The sequence below is a fragment of the Equus quagga genome, chromosome 5, assembly GCF_021613505.1.
Source record: "Equus quagga isolate Etosha38 chromosome 5, UCLA_HA_Equagga_1.0, whole genome shotgun sequence".
Lineage (NCBI taxonomy): Eukaryota > Metazoa > Chordata > Mammalia > Perissodactyla > Equidae > Equus > Equus quagga.
In genome coordinates, this window is record NC_060271.1 from 86,214,436 (window position 1) to 86,237,984 (window position 23,549).

The following is a 23,549-nucleotide window of genomic DNA, read 5'->3' on the forward strand; positions in this document are numbered from 1 at the left end:
GCCGGTAGCTCCGAGACTGAGGAGACCGAGTGAGCTCCTCGCGCCCTCCCGGGTCCTCCTTCACTAGCCACGGGACTCTCCGCCCCTCGTAGTGTCCGGTGACGAGGCGAGGGGTTTGCCGGGACGCCTCCTCTGAGGCGGCCGGGGGCCGCGCGTCTTCCCTACTCCGGGGCAGGTGAGCCCGGGCCCGAGGGCAAGGGGTTTTCTTTAACCTTGGGGTCGGGAATGCGGTTGTACGCCGTCCCGCGTTGCCTTTATCTGCCTGTGGTGATCTACTGGGCGAGTGCCCGCGAGCTCGCCGGTCCCTTCTCGGCGCAGAGTGTTGGGGCAACAGTGTTCTGGAGGGTATAGTGCCCTGAAGTTCGCGCCTTTAAAAGATGCAGCTCTTCTAAAGTTAAATAAAAAATACTGAGAGCCTGCGTTGTGGGAGATAAGCCCCTTCCTTCCTGGAGCTCACTGTCCTCGCATCTAACTTTTTCTTTAAGTCCTCTTTGAATGTTGACACTTTGGGGTATTCTCTTTTGGAAACTGGATGCTCTTTAAACTATCTTGACCTTTAAATTGTGCCAAACCTGTATTTCTAAGGAAAGCGTGGCAGCTGCATGGGAGACACTGGTTGGTTCAGGCAGCGTCTCAGCTGGTAAAACAACTTAAGAAGTTTTCATTTAAAATTAATGTTGCCCAAGAGAATTGTTGTGCTCGCTGACACTTTGTTTCATGTGGATATTAAAAGGAAGATGTGATGCTCTGGAATAGCATATGTGTAATGAAAATGAATGGTATATTAGATAACGTTGGTATAACTTCTGTTTATTCTCTATCACTGGTAAATGAAAGCCAAGTGGTATCTTTCAGTTTTGAGCATTTGCTATTGTGGGTAAGAAGTATAACACCTTACTTTCCAACTTCATCAATCAATAGCATTTATGGTAGTTGAATGACTCCTCCTTGAATCACTTTATTCACTTGGTTCTCAGACAACCTACTCTCCTGGTTTTCCTCTTATGTTGCTGGCTGTCCCTTCTCAGTGTTCCTTGCAAGTTCTTTTTACTTCTGAACTCTTTAACATCGTAGTGCCTGTATTCTTCTGTCTACACTTAATCTGTAAGTGATCTAATTTATGAGTTGTATGGTTTCAAATGCCACTTCTGTGTCAAAAAACTCCCAAATTTGTGTCTAGTCCTGAATTCCAGACTTACGTATCTACTTTATTTCCACTTGATTTTCTAATATACATCATTTCCAGTATTTTACAGTGTTTTCTACTGAGCAATTGTGTGTGTATATATATATATATATATATATATATAGAAGTAAAACACCACACTCTTTGATACGGATAACATGACATTGAATTTCCGCAGTTCTAAGATGTTGGTCGTGGATGGGATTATGAGATTTCAAATGGTAGAGTAGTAAAGTGCTGGGACTGGCTTGATGAAGACAGGTTTAATAAATTGGCCAGGAGAATATAGGGCAAGAGTTTTAGGATGTGGAACTCTGTTAGGCTATAGAGATTTGGAATTCAAATGTCGCTATTGCTGCCGATTTAGAGCCCCCAGTATAGCAGGGCCACAGATATATGTAAATCCATAATGACAACATGGTGTAACCTGGTTAGTAATAGTTAGGTAAAGAGTTGGTAACTCTGAACTGCCAGGGCTTCACAAAGAATGTGTTGCCTGAATGAGGACAAATGGATGTTTCTGCCTAGCAGCTAAGGTAGGAGGTAGAACCACATTTGCAACATTGCAGGCAGGGTTTTGGGTTGGCAGTAAGACAACATGCAAACATATATACTTTAAGTCCCTGATTTTTTTAAGGCTCTAGAACTTCATTTACCAAGACTGTAGTCACTAGTCACATGTGGCTATTTAGATTTATATTAATTAAAATTAAATAAAGTTAAAAATCCAATTCCTCAGTCACATTAGGTACATTTCAAGCGCTCAATAATTACATGTGACAGAATATGAAACATTTTTAACATCACGGAAAGTGCTATTGCACAGCTGCTAGAACTTATTGGAATCAAGACAACAACCAGAGCAGGAGCAGCTGCAGCAGATCTCTGGGGGGGTATTTCTTTTGCCCTTGTGCTTCTGATGGTGTGCATAGCTGTCTGTGACAGTGACTACACAGGAAGGGTCCCATCAGAGGCAAGAAATAAACCCAATTCTTGTCTTAACTATTGTCACTTTATTCTGGAAGACCGCACATTAACAGTCTTGGTGTGTCTATTTAAAATAATGTTTATGAGCATTACACTGTCCTGGATTTTGAACCAGACTTAACATCAGCAAGCCCACGTCCTTGGGAGGGTATAAGAAAGCAGAGTCATTTCCTGGGTGACACCAAACAACATCTGTCTGCTGCTGCCTACTCTTCTGCAATACCTTTGTCCCTGCCACTTTCTAAGTAGATGGAAGAGCATGTGCCATATATAGAGGCTTGAAATAGAATGGCAGGTTCAGACCCTACCAATAATGGGGGTTAGAAGAGAGAGGAACCCGGTTGGGATGTCTATATATTTTACTGAGTGCAACAGGTCTATATTCATATGTGATTTTTATAAATTTTCGTAATATATGTTTCGTTTGGATATATTTGCTCTCTATGACCTTTTCTCTATTATGAGTTTGTCCTATTAAATGTCTAGCTGGTTTTATAATTTATAATATTTTAAATGTGGATTAAACAAGCATGCTTTTTGTACATCAAGTTTCACAAGAATTATCATTTATAAGGAATTAGGAAGAAAAGAAATGTCACTGGAGAGGGGCTAAGGAGACTTTAAATGTATCCGTGGGTGGAGGAAAACAATTGGGTATTCATTTTATTATTTGTTGAACTGTACCCACTATCCAGCTTAACAAAGAATGTTACCAATCCCTTCCCAGAGGTAATGTGTTGACATACACACATATATATACTCATTCTTCTGTGTATAGATAATATTTTGTGATTATAAGAATAAAGTGACGTGAGTTATTAAATAATAATAATAAATCAGTTAATGCTTTCTCCTGTCCCTTACTAACTAGAGATTATGAAAACTTGTTTTATGTCACTACTTATGGCTTTACCTGTAAAAAATACTGCTATATAAGCACAACCCTATCTACATTTTCTTATAAATGTGTCCAGAGACAGATATAATTATGCTCATTGTTTAAAAAAATTAACACACATGAAACGACTCTGAAATGGATCAATTTATGGTTCGCAAGAAGTGAGAAGAGCTAGACCTTAGACAGTAAGTAGAAATATAGGCTGGAGCAGGGACAGGGGACTAGGGAAAAAAGAAAGCAATTGAGTGTGAAGAACCCACAAGGTAACATGAAGGTTAAAAGAGAGGGAAAAAAATTCTCACCAAACATATTTATTTGCATTATATATCTTCTACTTTAGCCAACCTACCTCCTGTTGTGCAAACGTGTCCTTCAGTTTCTGCCTCTATATTTTATGTGTGCTTTTTCCTCAAGTGTGCTCTCATCTTCTGTTTCTGCCTCTTGAAATCCATTCCCTGAGGCTCTCCAAATGCTTTGACCTTTATGAAGCCCTTCTTTTTTCTTTTTTTTTAACTCTTTAGTACAGAATTTTCAACATACTCAAAATGAAGAGATGGTAGTATAATTTTCTTAGTCTGTCATCCAGCTTCAACAATTATTAACATCTTGACAATCTTTTTAAATCTACCCCCTCTCCCCCCATTTTCAAACATCCTGAAAAGCTGTACATTAGTTTTATACTTTATATTACTACTTTATAGTAGTGTGAGTTCCATTAGAAGACAGAACTATACTGGTTATTTGGAAATTTAATATGATGAATTGTTAAGTAGAACCAGGCAGGTGTGGTTAATTACTACAAGAGCTCTCAGGGTCCGAGAAGTAGCAGGTGCAGAAGAGTAGCTACTACTTCTAGGATGGGGAAGAAAACTGAGCGAGGGCTCTTCTTCCCAAAGCTTGGATTCAGACCTCTTCAAAAAAAGGGCATGTTTACCAAGGCTACATGGTCTATAGAAGTGCCCACTATCAGCGGGGAGACTGAGACTTGAGGCCACAGCTGGAACTTGTCTCCTCAGTAAGGCTCTTGGGCTCCCACGCTGAATGATGATAATAATAATGAAGGACCAGAATCCAGAAGGAAAGTGTCTCTCTGCTACTCTCACCTTAAAGGATCACTCCATTGCCTTCTCTTAAACTGGCAAAGGGAAATGTTTACAGATTCTAGTTCCAGTGTCGCAAACCAGGGCAAAGAAAGGAAGATTTGGTTCTGAGGGATAATAAATTGACAACTGGCACACCCATATACCTACTACTTAATTTCTCCAACTGTTAAGCATTTTGCTATATTTATTATTTATCCATACGTCTATCCATGTACAGGAAGTCTTTTTGATTCTTCAGCCTGATGATCACTCTTAGTTTTGAAATTTGAATTTAAAAATTATCTGCAACACTAATCTGTATTAGGAAAAACGTCACTAACAGTGGTTCCCTCTAGAGATGGGACTTGGGGTGGGGATTGACTGGGAATGGGCATGAGGGAACTTTTCGGATGACAGTAGTATTCTATATCTTGGTAGGGATTTGGGTTACAGAGGTGTAAGCGTTTGTAAAAATCTGCAGATGATGCACTTAAGATTTGTACACTTCATATTGGTAAATTTTATCAAAAAAACTAAAAATTATTAAACTCTAGTTGATGATAGGTAATGCTGAAGTATTTAGGGGTGAAACATATTTATGCCTGCAACTTTCTTTGAAATGCCTTAAAAATATAAGGTGGGTTTATTGATATATAGAGGGATGAGTAGGTATGTCCATAAAAAATTAAAATATAGATAAAGCAAATATAGTAATTTGAGGAAATACTGTATAGTAAAATATATATATATTTTTAAAGATTTTATTTTTCCTTTTTTCTCCCAAAGCCCCCCGGTACATAGTTGTGTGTTTTTAGTTGTGGGTCCTTCTAGTTGTGGCGTGTGGGATGCTGCCTCAGCATGGCTTGATGAGCGCTGCCATGTCCACGCCCAGGATTTGAACTGGAGAAACCCTGGGCCGCCGAAGCAGAGCGCACTTTACCACTTGGCCAAGGGGTTGGCCCCTGTATAGTAAAATATTAATTGCAGAATTTAGGTGGTGTTCACTGTATAATGCTTTCTGTATCAGTTATTAGACTGATAATTTCCTTGAGCTGAGAGACTGTGTCATACATCTGTTTATGTCTCATAGCACACAACATGATGTCTTCCTCACAATAGGTACCAGCAAAATGCCTTTAAAATTGCTATTGTGGAAGCTGAAAGACTAATCTTTAATCTTGGCTTAATGAACCTAATTAAGCTTTTCTATCTAAGCAGAAATTTTGTAAATGCAAATTATCTTGGGAAGCGATTGGAAGAAGTTGTGAAATACTGAGCATATAAGAAATTTCACAGATGTAATTTGACACTTTAATAAAAATTTATATATCATCAATTTTTTGGTAAATAGCTTGTTATTAACTAGTTTACCAAATCACTTAGCTAAATTATTAGGCTTAACCTATAAGCAGAATTAAGAATAGTTTAGATTATAAAATATATACTTAGCAAAATTATCTTTTGTTCTAATATGATGTATTTATTATCTAGTATGCTTGGTTTGCCTGGGGAATATAATTGGCTCCATCTAAATGGAACTACTGAGGACTGTAGATGGATGCCCAGAAAATGGGCACATATTATTCTTAGTGGTTTCATAACCTTGCTGCAAGCCTTAGAATTTATGTGGCAAAATGCTCATTATAAAGACAGGAAGTTGCAAACTGTCCCCAAAAGATGGGATTGACAGGCTAAGTAAGGATGGCCCTCCATAGGGTTGCTTCTAAATCTACGTGCCCCATTCCTTTTTTATTGAACATTTCAGCCCCTTTGTTCCTAAATCTGGTTTTACAATACGCTCACATATTTGGCTAAGTTTAATTTTAAAGAATTGTGGCACATGAGGAATTTAGTTGTTTATATGCTCAATTTAGTATACAGACCCTGGAAATGAATCAAGTTTTCATGACTTACAGCTGGTGTTTGTCATGTGATGTCTTCCTTGGTCTGTCCAGTTCATATAAAAAGAATTCAAAATTAAGGGAGGTGTTATTTTCGTAGGCCCTCATAAGTTTAATCATATTGTTTTACATTTTAAAAAAAGCATGTATATGTGTGTGGATATATATATATATAGTGAATACTACTATATATAGTGAATGTATAGTCAATATATATAATATTACATATATATAATTTAATCCTGAGGTAGAGTGAATGTTATCTTCATTTTACAGTTTAGGAAACTGAGTTTCAAAAGTTGTGATTTGTCCAAGGTCTTCTAGCCATGTCTAGAAAACTAAGATCTTCTTATTCTCTCTCTTTTTTTTTTTTTTTGAGGAAGATTAGCCCTTAGCTAACATCTGCCTCCAGTCCTCTTTTTTGCTGAGAAAGACTGGCCCTGAGCTAACATCTTTGCCCATCTTCCTCTGCTTTAAAGTGGGATGCCTACCATAGCATGGCTTGACAAGTGGTGCATAGGTCCGCATCTGGGATCCAAACTGGCAACCCCTGGGCCAGCGAAGGGGAAGGCGTGAACTTAACCACTGCACCACTGGAGCCGCCCCAGTTACTCATGTATTTTTAAAAATATATCCCTGGGGGCTGGTCCTGTGGCTGAGTGGTTAAGTTTGTGCGCTCCACTTCAGCAGCCCAGGGTTTCACTGGTTCGGGTCCTGGGCGCCCACATGGCACTGAGGTGGCGTCTCACATAGCACAACCAGAGACACTCACAACTAGAATATAAAACTGTATACCGGAGGGTGGAGGTGGGGGCTTTGGGAAGAAGAAGGAAAAAAAAAGATTGGCAACAGATGTTAGTTCAGGTGCCAGTCTGTAAAAAAAAAAAAAAAAAACCAAAAAAACCCAAAATATATATATATCCCCAAAACATTTTAAAATTAACATCTAATATATCATGTTTATACAGTTGTAAAGTTTGTAATTTCCATTGTATTATAAATATTGAATTTTTAAACATAACTGTTATAGGATTCTTCAAAAAATATACAGTGGAATCTAGATGTTCTCCTACCATCATCCATTAAAAAAATAGGTAAATATCTCTTCTTTGACAGTCAAAAGTTGAAATTTCTATACATCCTTAATTCCAAACTTCCAATACACGTCCCTGACATAATGTTATCTTACTTTAATGTATTTTAATCTAAAAAATCTTTTATGATCACACTATCATCATACTTCTTTATCACAAAAGTATGAATATGAATTGAAACTGATTTTTTTAATGTCACTTATGGCTGGCTCTAAGTTTAATAAACTTTTTATCATTTAAGTTCTTAGTAATATGCAATTTATCAAAACAAATATGTTACAAATTTAGATAATTATTAAAAATCAAAAGTAAAATTTTAATGGAAATGTTGCTCTTAATGGATGGGACTTTTTCTCCTCTGATTAGTTTGTATGTCTCTGAATGAATATTACTTATGGTTAGAATGAGACTGGATTCAATTTCAAATTTATTCGTATTTTCCAGAGTTATAGTTGTAAGTGCTTAGAAACGTTTTTCACATAAATGAGAAGATGGGAGTTCATTGAACTCCTTCCGTGTCATTTGCGAAACAAAATCACATGGTGGCCTATTATCAGAAATCGTTTATAATGATGTATTAACTGGTGACTTATTTAGACCTTTCTTCAATTTGGCTGAAAGCAAAGAATTGAAAACCACCTGGCTTGGAAAAGGATTTATTACCCATTAATCATTCAAAGCTCTACCAAAATTTGCTTAAAATTATACAGTTCTTCTTTCATTTAGAGTTATCTTAGTTCAATAAACTCTGAAAGTAAGAAAAATTGAAATATTATTTCAGTATCCTCTTCCCAAAACAATATTTTCAATTAAATGCTTTTATCTTATATGCTTTAAATATGTTTTTTGTCAAAACCTTGAGGTGGCTTATTTGTTCATTGAATTTTCAATTTTGGATAAAATATTGCTATATAACCTAATTGGGGAAACTAATCAGTCTAGTAAGATTTGCTTACTTGCAGAAAAAGTATGACTTCATTTTTAAATTAAATTAATGCATTGTTACTCATTTTGAGGAATAATTTATAGAAACCACTGAGAAATAAATTATGGAAGGCATTTGAAAGAGATTATTAAAACAATGAAGTCAAGAGTAAAATGATATGAAAGTAATAAAATATCAATGTAAAATAACATTAAAATCATGACAATGCTATTTCTCATTGCTTAATTTATAATAAAATCATAGAAAGTGGGCCTAAAATGATAAGTGATTTATGAAGTGAAGGATATGATAAAAAATATGGTATGGTATTTCTTCAGTAAATGAATATCAAACTCAAAGGTGTTGAACTGCTGAGAACTTATTAAGAATCATGTATACAAATTAGAAATAAATGCATTCATTTTATTAGAGTTCTTATACCTCACGATCAGACTTTTCCTATGTATTTAATGAAAGAAGAAAGTGAATTGCTAAAATGAGTTGATCTAGCATAAATAGAAAGTAGAAAATAAACATTTTCTAAGATCAAGATGGACTGAAATTGGAATATATATTTCATTGTGTAATTTGCCAAAAAAAAATTGCTTTAAATTGGCTTGCTTTAAATTCTTTATTAAAGATTGGGCATAGAGTGTCTGGATGGCTCTCAAGGCATAGCACACAGCATGCTCTCTCTGTCTCTCCCTTTTCTGCCTGTCTGTCTGAGCAGCAAAACAGATTGCTCTCCTTTTCTCGTATAGAATAGGTGTGCATTATTCTCAAAACCTAGCTTCTTAGAGTCTTACCTTTCACCCTGATCACTTATCAAAAATTTCTCCTGTGATCCTACTAAATGAATTCTTTTACTAGTTGCTAAGAGAAAAGGGTTTTTCCCTGTTGTTGTTATTGTTCTTAAAATCTCATGATTCCTGTCCTTGACTTACAGTGAATTTTCGAAGGGAGAGTTTTCATAACCAGAATTTTTGCTGCAGTTTTATAGCAGGATAGGAAATGCCTATGCTCCAAGAAGACCACAAACATGTATGCCCCCGTCCTCCCCTCCCATCCAAACACACACAGTGAAAGTCACCTGTCGGGTAGTTCACAGGCCTTGTTCTCTTTATACAGTAGTCAGCTCCATTTGTAAATCAGATTAAGGAACACGTTAGCACTGATTAATTTATATTTTGCCCTCCACAGGTAATAAAATACTTGGCAAGAGAGGACTTTTGGTCAGGTGGGCGTTTCAGCACATTTCCAATTATATTAATAATAGAGTTGTCTGTCTTTTTTGCCCTCTTGGAGAACCATCTCTGGTAATAACTAATGTCAAATAGCACAATATGTCATTGCAATTTCATTGTGAGTTTGAATCTCCAGGTGGTTTCTGAATTCATTGTAAACATTCATTTTTGTCAGGGCAACAAACAATAGAACATTAAGCTGTAATGCTAGATTTGGAGATGTTCTTAACATATTTTTTCCCAGCTCAGCATTATTTAGGTAATGTTTAATTCAAATTACAGAAAATATTTGAAATACCATTCTAACAACATCCAACAGAGCTCTTAAAGGAGCATTGAGTTTCAAATTCCTAAAATTGAATGTTGGTTCTTGATAGTCTAGGTATGTTGGAGGTTTTAAGATTTTATACTTTTACAGTATGAAATTATTTAACCTTATGTTAATTTTAACTATAGCATATATAAAATTGGTTTGCATCTAATTAATAATAATTTATTTTAATGTTTTCTTCAATGAAATAGATTTAAACTTTAAAACTCTTTTATGTAATGGTTTTAAAATTTGATTCCCTTTCCTTGAAACTAGCAAAATACTGTTTAGAGAGTAACTAAGTATCTGCATATTTAGAAATATGTGCTTTACATAGCATCCGTGTAATTAATAAAGAGCCGTGTTACAGGGCCAGCCCTGTGGGCAAGTGGTTAAGTTCGGGCGCTCCGCTTCGGCGGCCCAGGGTTTCCCTAGTTCAGATCCTGGGCGTTGACCTAGCACTGCTCATCATGCTGAGGCGGCATCCTACAGAGCAGAGCCAGAAGAACCTACCACTAGAATATTCAACTAAGTACTGGGGGACTTCGGGGAGAAGAAGAAGGAAAAAAAAAGATTGGCAACAGATGTTAGCTCAGGTGCCAATCTTAAAAAAAAAAAAAAGAGCCATGTTAGATAATAGTGTGATTAAAAAAAGGATAATTTAAAAAGCAAGGTTAAGATTTGTAAAGTAAATCAGAGACCAAATTAGTATAAATATATATATTTTTTTACTTTGGTAAAATACATATAAAATTTATCATCCTAACCATTTGTAACTATACAAGTCAGTGGTATAAAATATCTTCATATTGTTGTGCAACCATTACCATCATCCATCCTAATAACACTTTTCGTCTTGTCAAACTAAAACTCTATACCTGTTAAATAGTAACTCCCCATTCTCCCCTCCCCCAGCAACCACCATTACAATTTCTGTCTTTATGATCTTGACTACTCTTAAGTACCTCATATAAATGGAATCATACAGTATTTGTCTTTTTGTGACTAGTTTATTTCACTCAACATAATGTCCTCAAAGTTCATCCATTTGTAGAATATTGCAGAATTTCCTTCTTTTTTTAAGGTTGAATAATATTCCATTACATGTACGTCCCACATTTTGCTTATCCATTCATCAGTTCGTGAACACTTGGGTTGTTTCCATGTTTTAGCTATTGTGAATGCTGCTATGAATATGAGTCTACAGATATCTCTTTGAGACTCTACTTTCAGTTCTTTTAGGTATATAGCCAAAAATGGAATTGCTGGATCATATGGCAATTCTATTTTTAATTTTTTTTTAAAGATTTTATTTTTCCTTTTTCTCCCCAAAGCCCCCCCGGGTACATAGTTGTGTATATTTTTAGTTGTGGGTCCTTCTAGTTGTGGCATGTGGGATGCTGCCTCAGCATGGCCTGATGAGCGGTGCTAGGTCTGTGCCCAGGATCTGGGCCAGTGAAACCCTGGGCTGCCAAAGCAGAGCGCTTGAACCCAACCACTCAGCCACGGGGCTGGCCCCTATTTTTAATTTTTCGAGGAACTACCATATTGCTTTTCATTACCAGTTGAGCTATTTTACATTCCTACCAACATTGCACAAGGGTTCCAATTTCTCCACATCATTTTTTTTTTTTTTAAGGCAGATTAGCCCTGCGCTAACTGCTGCCAGTCCTCCTCTGAGGAAGATTGATCCTGAGCTAACATCCATGCCCATTTTCCTCTACTTTATATGTGGGACACCTACCACAGCATGGCGTGCCGTACGGTGCCATGTCCGCACCCGGATCCGAACCGGTAAACCTGGGCCGCCAAAGCGGAACGTGCGCACTTAACCACTGTGCCACCGGGCCGGTCCCTCTCCACATCCTCACCAACACTTATTTTCTGGTTTTTGATAGTAGCCATCCTAGTGAGTATGAGGTGGTGTCTCATTGTACTTTTGATTTGCATTTTCCTAATTAGTGATTTGAGCATCTTTTCATGTGCTTATTGGCTATTAGTTTATCTGCTTTGGACAAATGTCTACTAAAGTCCTTTGTCCATTTTTGAATTTTTTGTTGTTGAGTTTTAGAAGTTCTCTGTGTATTCTGGATATTAATCCCTTATCAGACGTATGATTTACAAATATCTTCTCCCATTGTGTGGGTTGGTTTTTTCACTATGTGGGTAAGTGTCTTTTTTTTTTAGAAGTATTACTTTTAATAACGTTTCCCGATAATTGTGGATATTCCTCTTTGATACTTAATTAAAACTACACAACTGGTGTTTTCTCAAAAGTTATTTGCAAAATGAACTTGAAATAATATCATTGAATATTTCCTTTTCTGTTACATTAAAATCCATGGGCCTACCTTGCACATTGAATGGATCTTGTACAAATGCATGATTTTTTAAGTAATGCATTGTTTCACTAAGGATTGTGTCTTTTGATACACAAGATTTAAAAATTTTCACAAAGTCTAATATGTCTGTTTTTTTCTTTTGTTGTATGTGCCTTTGGTGTTGTATTCAAGAAATCATTGCCAAATCCAATGTCATGAAGCTTTTGTCCAGTTTTTTTTTTTAAAGAGTTTTATTGTTTTAGGTCTTATATTTAGGTCCTTTATCTATTTTGAGTTAATTTTTATGTATGATTTTAGGTAAGGGTCCAACTTCATTCTTTTCATGTGGATATCCAGTTTTCCCAGCACCATTTGTTTGGAAAGAGTATCCTTTTCCCATTGAATGGTCTTGGCACCATTATCAAAAATCATTTGACTATGTTTGTGAGGGTTTACTTCTGGGCTCTCTCTTCTAGTCCATTCGTCTATATACTTGTCTTTATGCTAATACCACCCTGTTTAAATTACTGTAGCTTTGTAGTCAGTTTTGAAATCAGGAAGTGTGAGTCCTCCAGTTTTTTCTTTTTCTTTTCAAAATTGTTTTGGCTATTTGGGGTCCCTAGAGACTCTGTATGAATTTTAGGATGAATTTTTCTATTTCGGGAAAATACATCATTGGGATCTTGATAGGGATTGCACTGAATCTGTAGATCGCTTTCGGTAGTATCAGCATTTTAACTATATTAAGTCTTTCAATCCATGAACATGAGATGTGTTTCCATTTTTTTATGTTGTCTTTAATTTCAGCAGTTTTTTGCAGTTTTCATTGAACAAGTCTTTCACTTCCCTGGCTAATTCCTAAGTATTTTATTCTTTTTGCTGCTACTATAAATGGAATTGACTTTGTAATTTCCTTTTCAGATTGTTCATTATTGGTGTATAGAAATGCAACTGATTTCTATCTGTTGACTTTGTATCCTGCTTCTTTGCTGAATTCATTTATTAGTTCTGAATAATAATAAATAGTTCTGAAATAAAAAAACTATTAGTTTTTTTGTGGAGTCCTATTGGGTTTTCTATATATGAGATCATATCATCTGCAAACAGATCATCTTACTTCTTCCTTTCCAATTTGGATGCCTTTTATTTCTTTTTCTTGCCTAATTGCTTTGGCTAGAACTTCCAGTACTAGTTGAATAGAAATGGTAAAAGTGGGTATGCTTACCTTGCTCTGAATGATAGAGGAAAAGCTCTAAGTCATTTACCATTGAGAATGATGTTTGCTGTGGATTTTTCATACATGGCTCTTATTATGTCGAGGTAGTTTTCTTCTATTTGTACTTTGTTGAGTGTTTATATCATGAAAGGGTATTGAATTTTGTCAGATGGTTGTTCTGCATCAATTGAAATGATTGTGTGCTTTTTTCCTTCATTTTGGTGATGTGCATATTACACTGATCGATTTCCTATGTTGAACCATCTTTACATTCCAGGAATAAATCCCACTTCATCACGTTGTATAATCCTTTTAATATGCTGCTGAATTCTGTTTGCTAGCATTTCTTGAGGATTTCTACATCAATGTTCATAAGGGATATTGGTTTGTAGTTTTCTTGTCGTGCCTTTGTCTAGCTTTGATATCAGGGTTATGCTGGTCTCATAAAATGAATAGGAAGAGTTCCCTTCCCTTCAATTTTCTGGAAAAGTTTGAGAAGAATTGGTATTAGTTCTTCTTTAAATGTTTGATAGAATTCACCTGTGAAGCTGTCAGGTCCAGGACTTTTCTTTGTTGGGATATTTTTGTTATGGATTCAATCTTCTTACTAGTTATGGGTCTATTCAGATTTTCTATTTCTTCATGAGTTAGTCTTGGTAGGTTTGGTGTTTCTAGGAATTTGTCCATTTTGTCTAGGTTATCCAATTTTTTAGCTTACAATTGTTCATAGTACTCTCTTATAATAAATTTTACTTCTGTAGAATCGGTGGTAATGTCCTCACTTTCATTTCTGATTGTAGTAGTTTGAGTCTTCTCTCCTTTTTTCTTAGTCTGTTTAGCTAAAGGTTTGTCAATTTTTTCTTTTCAAAGAAGCAACTTTTTGTTTCATTGATTTTCTCTATTGTTTTTCTATTCTCTATTCATTTATCTATGCTCTAATCTTTATTGCCTTCCTTCTGCTAGCTTTGAGTTTAGTTTGTTCTTTTCTAGTTCTTTAATTTGTAAAATTAGGTTGTTGATTTGAGATCTTTCTTCACTTTTTTGTTTTTTTGTGAGGAACTTTGGCCCTGAGCTAACATCTGCTGCCAATCTTCCTCTTGCTTGAGGAAGATTGTCAGTGAGCTAACATCTGTGCCAATCTTCCTCTATTTTGTATATGGGACGCCTACTACAGCATGGCTTGATGAGTGGTGTATGGGTCCGTGTCTGGGATCCAAACCTGTGAATCCCAGGCCACCAAAGTGGAGCACGTGAATTTAACCACTATTCCACTGAGCAGGCGACTTCCTTGTTTTTTTTTTAATGTAAGCATTTATAGCTGTAAATTTCCTTCTTAGCACCAATTTTGTTGTGTCCCGTAAGTTTTGGTATGTTGTGTTTTTGTTTTCATTTGTCTCTACATATTTTCTAGTTTCCTGTTTCTTTGAATGTCTGTGATGTTTCAGTGAACACTGGACATTTGAATTTAATAATATGGTAACTCTGGGAATCAAATTCTCTGCATCCCCCAGGGTTTGCTGTTTTTTTTTTTTTTTTTGTCTTTTTGGTTATTGTGGGCTATCTCTGTGCCAAAGATCAGACTGAGATATAAACTTAATGTCTCCTCAGGTCTTTTCTGATCCTTTCTCTTGGCATGTCTGGTCGCTTTCTAATTTTCCTCATATATATGCAGTGGTTTTTGAATGTTTTAGTCTTTAATGTTTGGATCTCCAAAGAGGATAACGCAAAAAATGAGGATGGTGAAGACAGGGCTCTGGCCCTTTAAATCTCTGGGAAGTCACTTCAGCTAGAGGGGGAAGGGCTTGCCGCAATGAGAGAAGATGCAAGAACAGTGGCTGTCTATTTGTCTGCACCTCTGTGATCAGAAGCAGTAATCAGCAATCAGAGCAGAGATTTTCAGTATTTGGAGGACAGTTCTTTTCTCCCACCCAGCTCTGCAAGCTGGTCCAGGAACATGTGCACATCTGCCTGCCATGTGGCTCAGGATGGGGCTTGAGTAGCTGCTACTGTGTTAAGAGTTGAAATTGACCAAAATTAACCGAAATTTGCCTGTTCCAGTCTTCTCGTGGAAGTAGCAAGCCTTCAACTGACTTCAGAGTTCCAAACTATTTACATCAGACAGATTCTGCCATTGTAATTGTTGTCTAGGTAGGGAGACAGATTCCTGGTGTTCCCTACTCCACTAGCTTCCCAGAATCCTCTCTGTGTAAATATTTTTAAATTGAAGGATTGTACAGGGCTAAATTGTTATTAGTTGACTTACCTAATAAAAAAGTTTGGGTTTGTACTCTTTTTTAAATGCAAGGATAATGTTAGGTGTCTTGAAAATTATTTGGTTGGTTTCGATGACATGCAAAACAGTTTTTGAAGGTATTCTGAAATAACTTCTAAAATGAATACAGAATATTTTAAAAATGATTACAGTCATTGATGGGAATACGTTTTGAGAAGTGCATCATTAGGTGATTGAAAAGAGAGTCATTATGTTGTGTGAACATCATAGAGTGTACTTACACAAACCTAAATGGTATATAGCTTACTACACACCTAGGCTACATATACCATCATATATGTATATGCAACGTTTGTGTTTCATGTAAAGCAAGATAAAATATCCATTTGGATTCTTTTTTTTTTTTGTTTTTTTTTTTTGCTGAGAAAGATTCACCCTGAACTAATGTATGTTGCCAGTCTTCCTCTTTTTTTTTTTTTAGCTTGAGGAATATTAGCCCTGAGCTAACACCTGTGCCAGTTTTCCTCTACTTTGTATGTGGGTCACCACCACAGCATGGCTGACCAGTGGTCTAGGTCCATGTCCAGGATCTGAACCTGCAAGCCTGGGCCACTGAAGTGGAGCACGCTGAACTTAACCACTACACCACGGGACTGGCTCCTAGGATTCTGTTTGATAATTACTTGTTTCCAGGAGTATGAGCTACCTAACCTTGTGTTTTTTCTAAGTAGAAGTAGTATAATTTATTGGTTTTAACTCAACTACCTAGCTATGTGACCTTGAACAAGTTTCTTGGCCTCTGTAAACTTCAGTTTATTAATAAAATGGGGGTAATAACCCAGAGTGACCATAAAGTCTGGAAACATAATGTAGCTATTCCACTCTTTTTTTTTTTTAATTGAGTTAATGATAGGTTACAATCTTGTGAAATTTCAGTTGTACATTAATGTTTGTCATTCGTGTTGTAGGTGCACCACTTCACCCTTTGTGCCCACCCCCCACCCCACCTTTCCCCTGTATCCACTAAACTGTTCTTAGTCCACATTTTTAAATTCCTCATATGAGTGGAGTCATACACAGATTATCCTTCTCTAGCTGGCTTATTTCACTTAGCATAATTCCCTCAAGGTCCATCCATGTTATTGCAAATGGAATGATTTTGTTCTGTTTTGCAGCTGAGTAGTATGCCATTGTATATATGTACCACATCTTCTTTATCCATTCGTCTGTTGATGGGCACTTAGGTTGCTTCCATGTCTTGGCTATTGTAAATAATGCTGCAATGAACATTGGGGTACATAGGACTTTTGGGATTGCTGACTTCAAGCTCTTTGGATAAATACCCAGTAGTGGGATGGCTGGATCATATGGTAGTTCTATTTTTAATTTTTTGAGGAATCTCCATACTGTTTTCCATGGTGGCTGCACCAGTTTGCATTCCCAACAGCAGTGTATGAGGGTTCCTTTTTCTCCACAACCTCTCCAACATTTGTTACTATTAGTTTTAGATATTTTTGTCATTCTAATCGGTGTAAGGTGATATCTTGGTGTAGTTTTGATTTGCATTTCCCTGATGATCAGCGATGATGAGCATCTTTTCATATGCCTATTGGCCATCCGTATATCTTCTTTGGAGAAATGTCTGTTCAGGTCTCCAGCCCATTTTTTGATTGGGTTGTTTGATTTTTGTAGCTATTCCACTCTTATAGCTATCCATTTAATTCAGGAGCTGTACAAGAATGTTCATAAGCACTGTTTCTAGAGCAAAACTTTAAACACCCATTTTTCCATTAATATGAGAATGAATGAATATGTTGAAAATGAATGGACCCTAACTACACCCACCAGCATGGATGAATATCAAAAATATAATGTTGAGTGAAAAAAGCAAATTACATAATACATACAATATTATCCTATTTTATAAAATTTAAAAATGTATAAGAATTCTATTATTCAGGGTTTCATACACATCTGGTAAAACCATAAAGAAGAGCAGGGGAATGATTAATTCAGAATTCAGGATAGTAGTTGCCTGGAGTTGAGAGTAGGAGACAGTGCACTGGGGTCTTCAATGTATTGGGACTCTTCTGTGTGGGTACATGAGTATTTGTTTCATTTATTTGGTTTTATATTTTTAATATATATTTATTTAGTACATAATATACACATGTGATCACTCTTGTTTGTTTGATACTTTATAAGAAGATTACATAGTGGCTTAGAGCTTTTTCTTTTATTATGGAACAGCAACTTTGAAAAAGGATAAAGGCCTCTCATGAATCTTCTACCTTAGGAGAAGAATTTTCCTTTTTGCAGATCCCATTCAAGTTTTCAAGGTTGGGTTTAAATCAATTATCTTGTTGTTTGTTTTCTGTTTGTCCCATCTGTTCTTTGTTCCCCACTTTCTCTTTTTCATCCTCCTTGATTAAGTGAAATTGTTTGATTCCATTTTATCTCCTTTGTTGGCTTATTAGTAAAACGGTTTCGTTATTTTCATGACTGCTGTAGGGTGTATAGCATATACCCTTTTCTCATGTCTACCTTCAAGTGATGTTATACCAGTTTGCTTATAGTATAAGAACTTTCAATAATTTACTTCCATTTCTTCCTTCCTGACCATTGTGCTATGATTCTCATACATTTTATTTCTACATAAGTTGTAAGCCCCAACTATGTTCTTGTTATTTTTGTTTAAACAATTATCTTTTAAAGAGATTTAAATAATGAGAAAAAATATCTAATATTTCCTCTTGTAATCATTTTCAGTATATTCATTTCTTTCTGTTGATCCATATTTCTAATATGGCATGACTTTCCTTCTGCCTAAATAACTTCCTTTCTATGATATTTATAGCATGGAAAAGTTCTCAGCTTTGTATGTCTGAAAAAGTCTTTGTTTTACCTTTGATTTTGAGAGAGACTTTCACTGGGTATAAAGTTCTAGGCTGATAGCTTTTTCCTTCAGTATGTTAAAGATGGTGGTCCACTGTCTTCATTTGCCTTGTTTCTGATGTCATGTGCTGTTATCTTTATCTTTTTTCCTTTGTATTTAAGTGTCTGTTTTTCTCTTTGTCACTGGTTTTGAGTAACTTGATTATAATGTATCTTGGTATAGTTTTTCTCATTTTTTTTTGTGCTTAGGTTCATTATGATTCTTGGATATATGGGTTTTTGGTTTTCAACAGATTTGGGAAATTTTTGGTCATTGTTTCTTCATATATGAGCCGTTTGAGAGTAAGTTGCTGACATCGTGCTCTTTTATACCTTTATATTCTCCAGTGAATATTTTCCAAGAACAAGGATGTTCTTTACCATAACCACTATACAATTATAAAACTTAGAAAACTTAACATTAAAGTATACTATACTGTAGGAAAAAACTCAGTCTTCCTCGTATGTTTCTTCCTTACTCACAGAACACTTCACTTCTGACGCTTCTGGTCACCAAATATGTGGGGATTTTTCCCACACCAAGGAATTCTGCAACACGAGCTGGGTGTCCAACAATTTAACTCAATTCTGACACTATCTACCTGGAGATAGCATCAGACCCCACAGTTAAGGGCTCAGTCCCATAAGAGTGCCTCCCACTTCAATGCCAATTGCAAGTGGTAGATTTCCAGGTCACCTGTAACTTCTGTATGGCTACAAATCAGAGATTCCCATGACCTCCCCCTCCTTGGATTTGATTATTTGCTAGAACAGCTCACAGAACTCAGGGAAACACCTACTTATGTGTACCAGTTTATTATATATTAAGGATATGAGGAAGGATACAGATGGACACCAGATAAATAGATACATAGGGCAAGGTCTGGGAAGGTCCTGAGCGCACAAGCTTCTGTCTCTGTGGAGTTCGGGTACATCACCCTACCAGTACATGGATGTGTCCACCAACCTAGAAGCTGTCTGAACCTCTAGTATTGAGATTTTTATTGAGGGTTCATCATGTAGGCATAATCAATTATTAACGCCATTTCCAGCCCCTCTTTCCTCTGTAGAGAATGAGGGACAGGGATGAAAACTCCATGCTTCTAATTATGGCTTGGTCTTTCTGGTGACCAGCGCCAATCCAAGAGCACACCTGAAGTCACCTCATTAGAACAAAAGACACTTCTATCACTTAGAAAATTCCAAAGGAGCAGGAGCCCTGTATCGGGAATTGGGGTCAAAGACCAAATATTTGAACAAAAGGTGCTCCTAGTCCTCTCATCACTTAGGAAATCATCAGAGTTTTAGGAACTCTGTGCTGGGAACTAGGATCAGAGGCTAAAAATTAAGAACAAAAGATTCTCCTAGCACCTCTATTTACAAGGGTTTTAGGAGCCCTGTGTCAGGAACCAGCGACAGAGACCAATATATATATTTCTTGTTATTTCATAACTATTATTTAGTATACTCTCATGTTCACATTCTGTCAGTTGTTGCAGTAATGTGCTATGACATTTTTTCCCCAATACAAGGTCATGCATTACATTTAGATGTCATGTCTAATCTCCTATAATCTGAAACAGTTTATTAGCTTTCTTTGTCTTTCATGACAGTTGACATTTTTGAAGAGTATGGGCTAGTTATTTTGAGAATGGCCCTCAATTTGGGTTTGTTTGAAGTTCCTCTTAATTAAATTCAGGTTATGCATTTTTGCAAGAAGACTGCATAAATAATGTTGTGGACTTATCAGGGTATCACAACAGTTTGTCTTATTATTTGTGATGTTAATTGTAATCATTTAATTAAGGTATTGTTCACCAGATTTCTTCACTATAAAATTACCACTTTTTCCCTTGTAATTAATAAGTAATTGGTGGGAACTTACTTTGAGATTATGTTAATATCCTGTTTCTTATCAAACTTTAACCCATGATTTTAGCATCACTGATGATTTTTGTCCAATTAGTTATTGCTGTGATTGTAAAGTGCTTTTCAAAGTCTGTCATTTCTTCAACATTTATTAGGTGGCATTCTACTGTACATTTAAGTTTTCCTTCTTACCTGTCTCTCTCTCCCTCTCTCCCTCTGTCTCTCTCTCACTACCAACACTTCTGACACCAAATATGTGGGTTTTCTCTACCAAACAATTATCCAGTTTTCTGCAGGCACCAAATGGGTGTTCTACAATCAGTTCAATAGTAACACTAACTACCTGGGATTAGCAAGACCCTACAGGTTAAGGGCTCAGTCCCACCACACTCTCCCCACTTCAGAGCCATTGCAAATCCAGGCCTCCCATACTTCTGACCAACTGGCTATAAATTGGAGTTTTCTGCAACCCCTCCTCAGGTTCAATAATTTGCTGTAATGGCTCACAGAACTCAGGAAAAGAGTTTATTTGCTGTTACTGATTTATTATAAAGGATACAAGTCAGGAACAGCCAAATGGAAAAGATGCATAGGACAAGGTATGGGGGAGGCGGTATGGAACTTCCATGCCTTCTCTGGGCCTATGACCTCCCAACATCTTGATGTGTCCCAAAACCCAGAAGTTCTCCAAACTCTGTAGTTTAGGAGTTTTTATGGAGGTTTCACTATGTGGGCATGGTTGATTAAATCATTGGCCATTGTTGATTAACTGGTCTCCACCCAATTTCTCTTCCCTCCAGGTCCTGGGGTGAGGCTGAAAGTTCTAACATCTAATCATGCCTTGGTCTTTCTAGTGCCAGCATCTAGCCTGAAGCTATCTAGGAGCACCTCAGCCAAGAGTCATCTCATTAGGATACCAAAGGCACTCTTATCACTCAGGAAACTCCAAGAGTTTCAGAAGCTCTTGTGCCGGGAACCAGGCATGAAGATCAAATATGTATATTTCTTAGTATATCACAGTATTACTCTATCTAATTACCTATCTAGTCTATCTATCTAATCAGTATAGATTCATGAATTCTTATTTAGTGGATTACATTAGTACACTAAGGGTTTATTTTTAAGTAAATGATAATTTTTTTTCTAATTTGGCATGACTTAAGAGGAAATGGGCTAAAATAAAAACACAAGTTCTTTTATTTAGCACTCTTGTTTTTTTTTTATGAATAGAAACCACCTCAGATGCTTTGTAAGAGGAAGCTGTACTGTAGGGATACATATAATAATAAGAAAAAGACAAATGTCAGCCACTTGGCAAGACCTCACAGGGACCCAGGAAAAGTCAAACTGTGAGATTTCAATCCCACTCTCCGCTTCCCCCAACAGGAACAAATAAGACAGTTATGTGAGCCTCATGGAGAATGGAACTGATAGGCCATTCTAGAATCTCAGAAACTTATGGGTTCTTGGTTATCTAACTATCCATCTAGCTTTAGGAGTTCACAGATCCACCAGTAACCTGACTTGTTTTAAAATCTTTCTGCTTTTCTTCTTGCTCTTAACTGTCTGGTATATCCATAGTTCCAGAGAGAGAGAGCACGTGCATGATTTTCAGAACACATATTATTCCTTTTCGTGGAATATCCTGTGGCTAGCTCCCCTTGAAGTAGGATTGGTGGAGAGGGCTTTTTTCCCTAAGTGTCTAACTGTGGATATAGTTGGCAATATGTATCTGCTTACTGATTCTTCATCCTGCCAGAAAAGAGTCCTACTCTGTTTGTAGGCAATGTAAGCTAAGTGGTTTACTTTCTGAGTTATTTTCAGAATGTTAATATTGTGATATTTATTTTAATTTATTTTAAATAATGATAATGCTGAAAATTGGTATAAAACTAGGACAAGGATTTTCGATAATTTAATACCTTGTATTATTCACTAAAAATATTTTGAAACCATGACTGTTAATTAAGTCTGTCTTATTAATTTGGCCTGATCAAGAAGTATAAATGTTACTCAGTGTATTTCCTTATACTTTTCTGTTGTTACAGCATCATCATTTCGTGTTTTCCTTAAAAGAGCTATTTGGCACTTCTGTGAATATCTGTGTAGACTAGACTGTTTGCAGGTAACATTTTCCAGAAGCCAAAACTAGGTTTCCCGTAATGTACAATTTGAAAATTTCCTGCACTTGGTATCACTTGTTCGTATGTGCTTGTTATTTAATATGACTGAGTTATTAATAACTAATTGTTTAAAGTGCAGTGTTTCAGTTAATTCCATGTATAATTAAAAAACTTAAATACATTAACATTTCACAACATAGTCTGTGATGGGGATTAGGACTGTTTGTGTTTGCTGTTCAAATACTCAGTATAATATTTAATATTTGGATAAAATTTTATTTTTCATATCAAGTATATTTGTTTAAAATTTTAGAGACGGTATACTTGGGAGCCTGGAAAATTTGTATTTAGCATAAAACTATTTGATTATTTTCAGATATTAAAAATACAGAACAGTTTTTGGGAATCTCATAGGCTTATATAACTGTTAGATTTTGCAGGTTTACATCCTTTAATGATTTGTTTCCCTTTCTGTCATACATAAAACATTTGGTCTCTAGGTCATGCTTGAAATGAGATAAAGGGAGGGAAAAATGAGATGAGATGCTCTCTCATCTCTCAGTTCTTTTCTAAAGAGCATAAAACTATCCCATTCCCTTTAAGCAGAGTCTCCCAAATGATTAAATTAATTTCACAAGAGGAAACGCATCTTTATTTTAAAGTACAATAGTTTCCTTGTACATCATGTGAATTGTTAAGTGTGCTGACATTTAAAAAGCTATCTGACTGAACCAACTATTTACAACAAGCCCAGACCAGCCAGAATACTTTGGGAAGGGCCTATAGATTTACTGAAGTTAAAACTACTACAAGGCAAGATTACTCTAGAGACATGAAGTCTGGGTTTTGGCTTCAGGAACTGTCACTTTGGGAATTACTCTCTAGGTAGGATTAAATATAAAAGTTTGAAATATGCATCTAAAATGAATTAAGTTACCATGCTGAATAGAACTCATTGCCAAGGGATTTTTAAAAAGCATTTTGATTACTATTATTTGAAATTACTTTCAGAATGTTTGAAACTGAATTGTGGAACTACCTTATAGTGAAGACTTGAAAAGAACATGGTCGTTCCTGGCTGTGAAATTCTTCTTCTTCTTATTATTATAAGTTGATTATGGGAAAGCTATTAAATAGTGGATATTTAACCTATGTTTAAGTGAAAACATGAAATTACTTAACTGAGTGCCTATAAAAAGAAAATAAACTCTTGGTACTGAATTATG

The 23,549-nt window shown here is 36.1% G+C and overlaps 1 protein-coding gene across 1 annotated transcript in view; it reads left to right on the forward strand.

The window, feature by feature from the left end:
• The window catches only part of WDPCP (WD repeat containing planar cell polarity effector), a 369,564-nt gene that overhangs the window by 669 nt on the left and 345,346 nt on the right, over window positions 1–23,549 (forward strand). Inside the window, exon 2 of the mRNA XM_046661836.1 lies at window positions 93–175. Coding sequence (XP_046517792.1) covers window positions 93–175 — 83 coding nt within the window. The remainder of the gene's footprint in view (window positions 1–92; window positions 176–23,549) is intronic.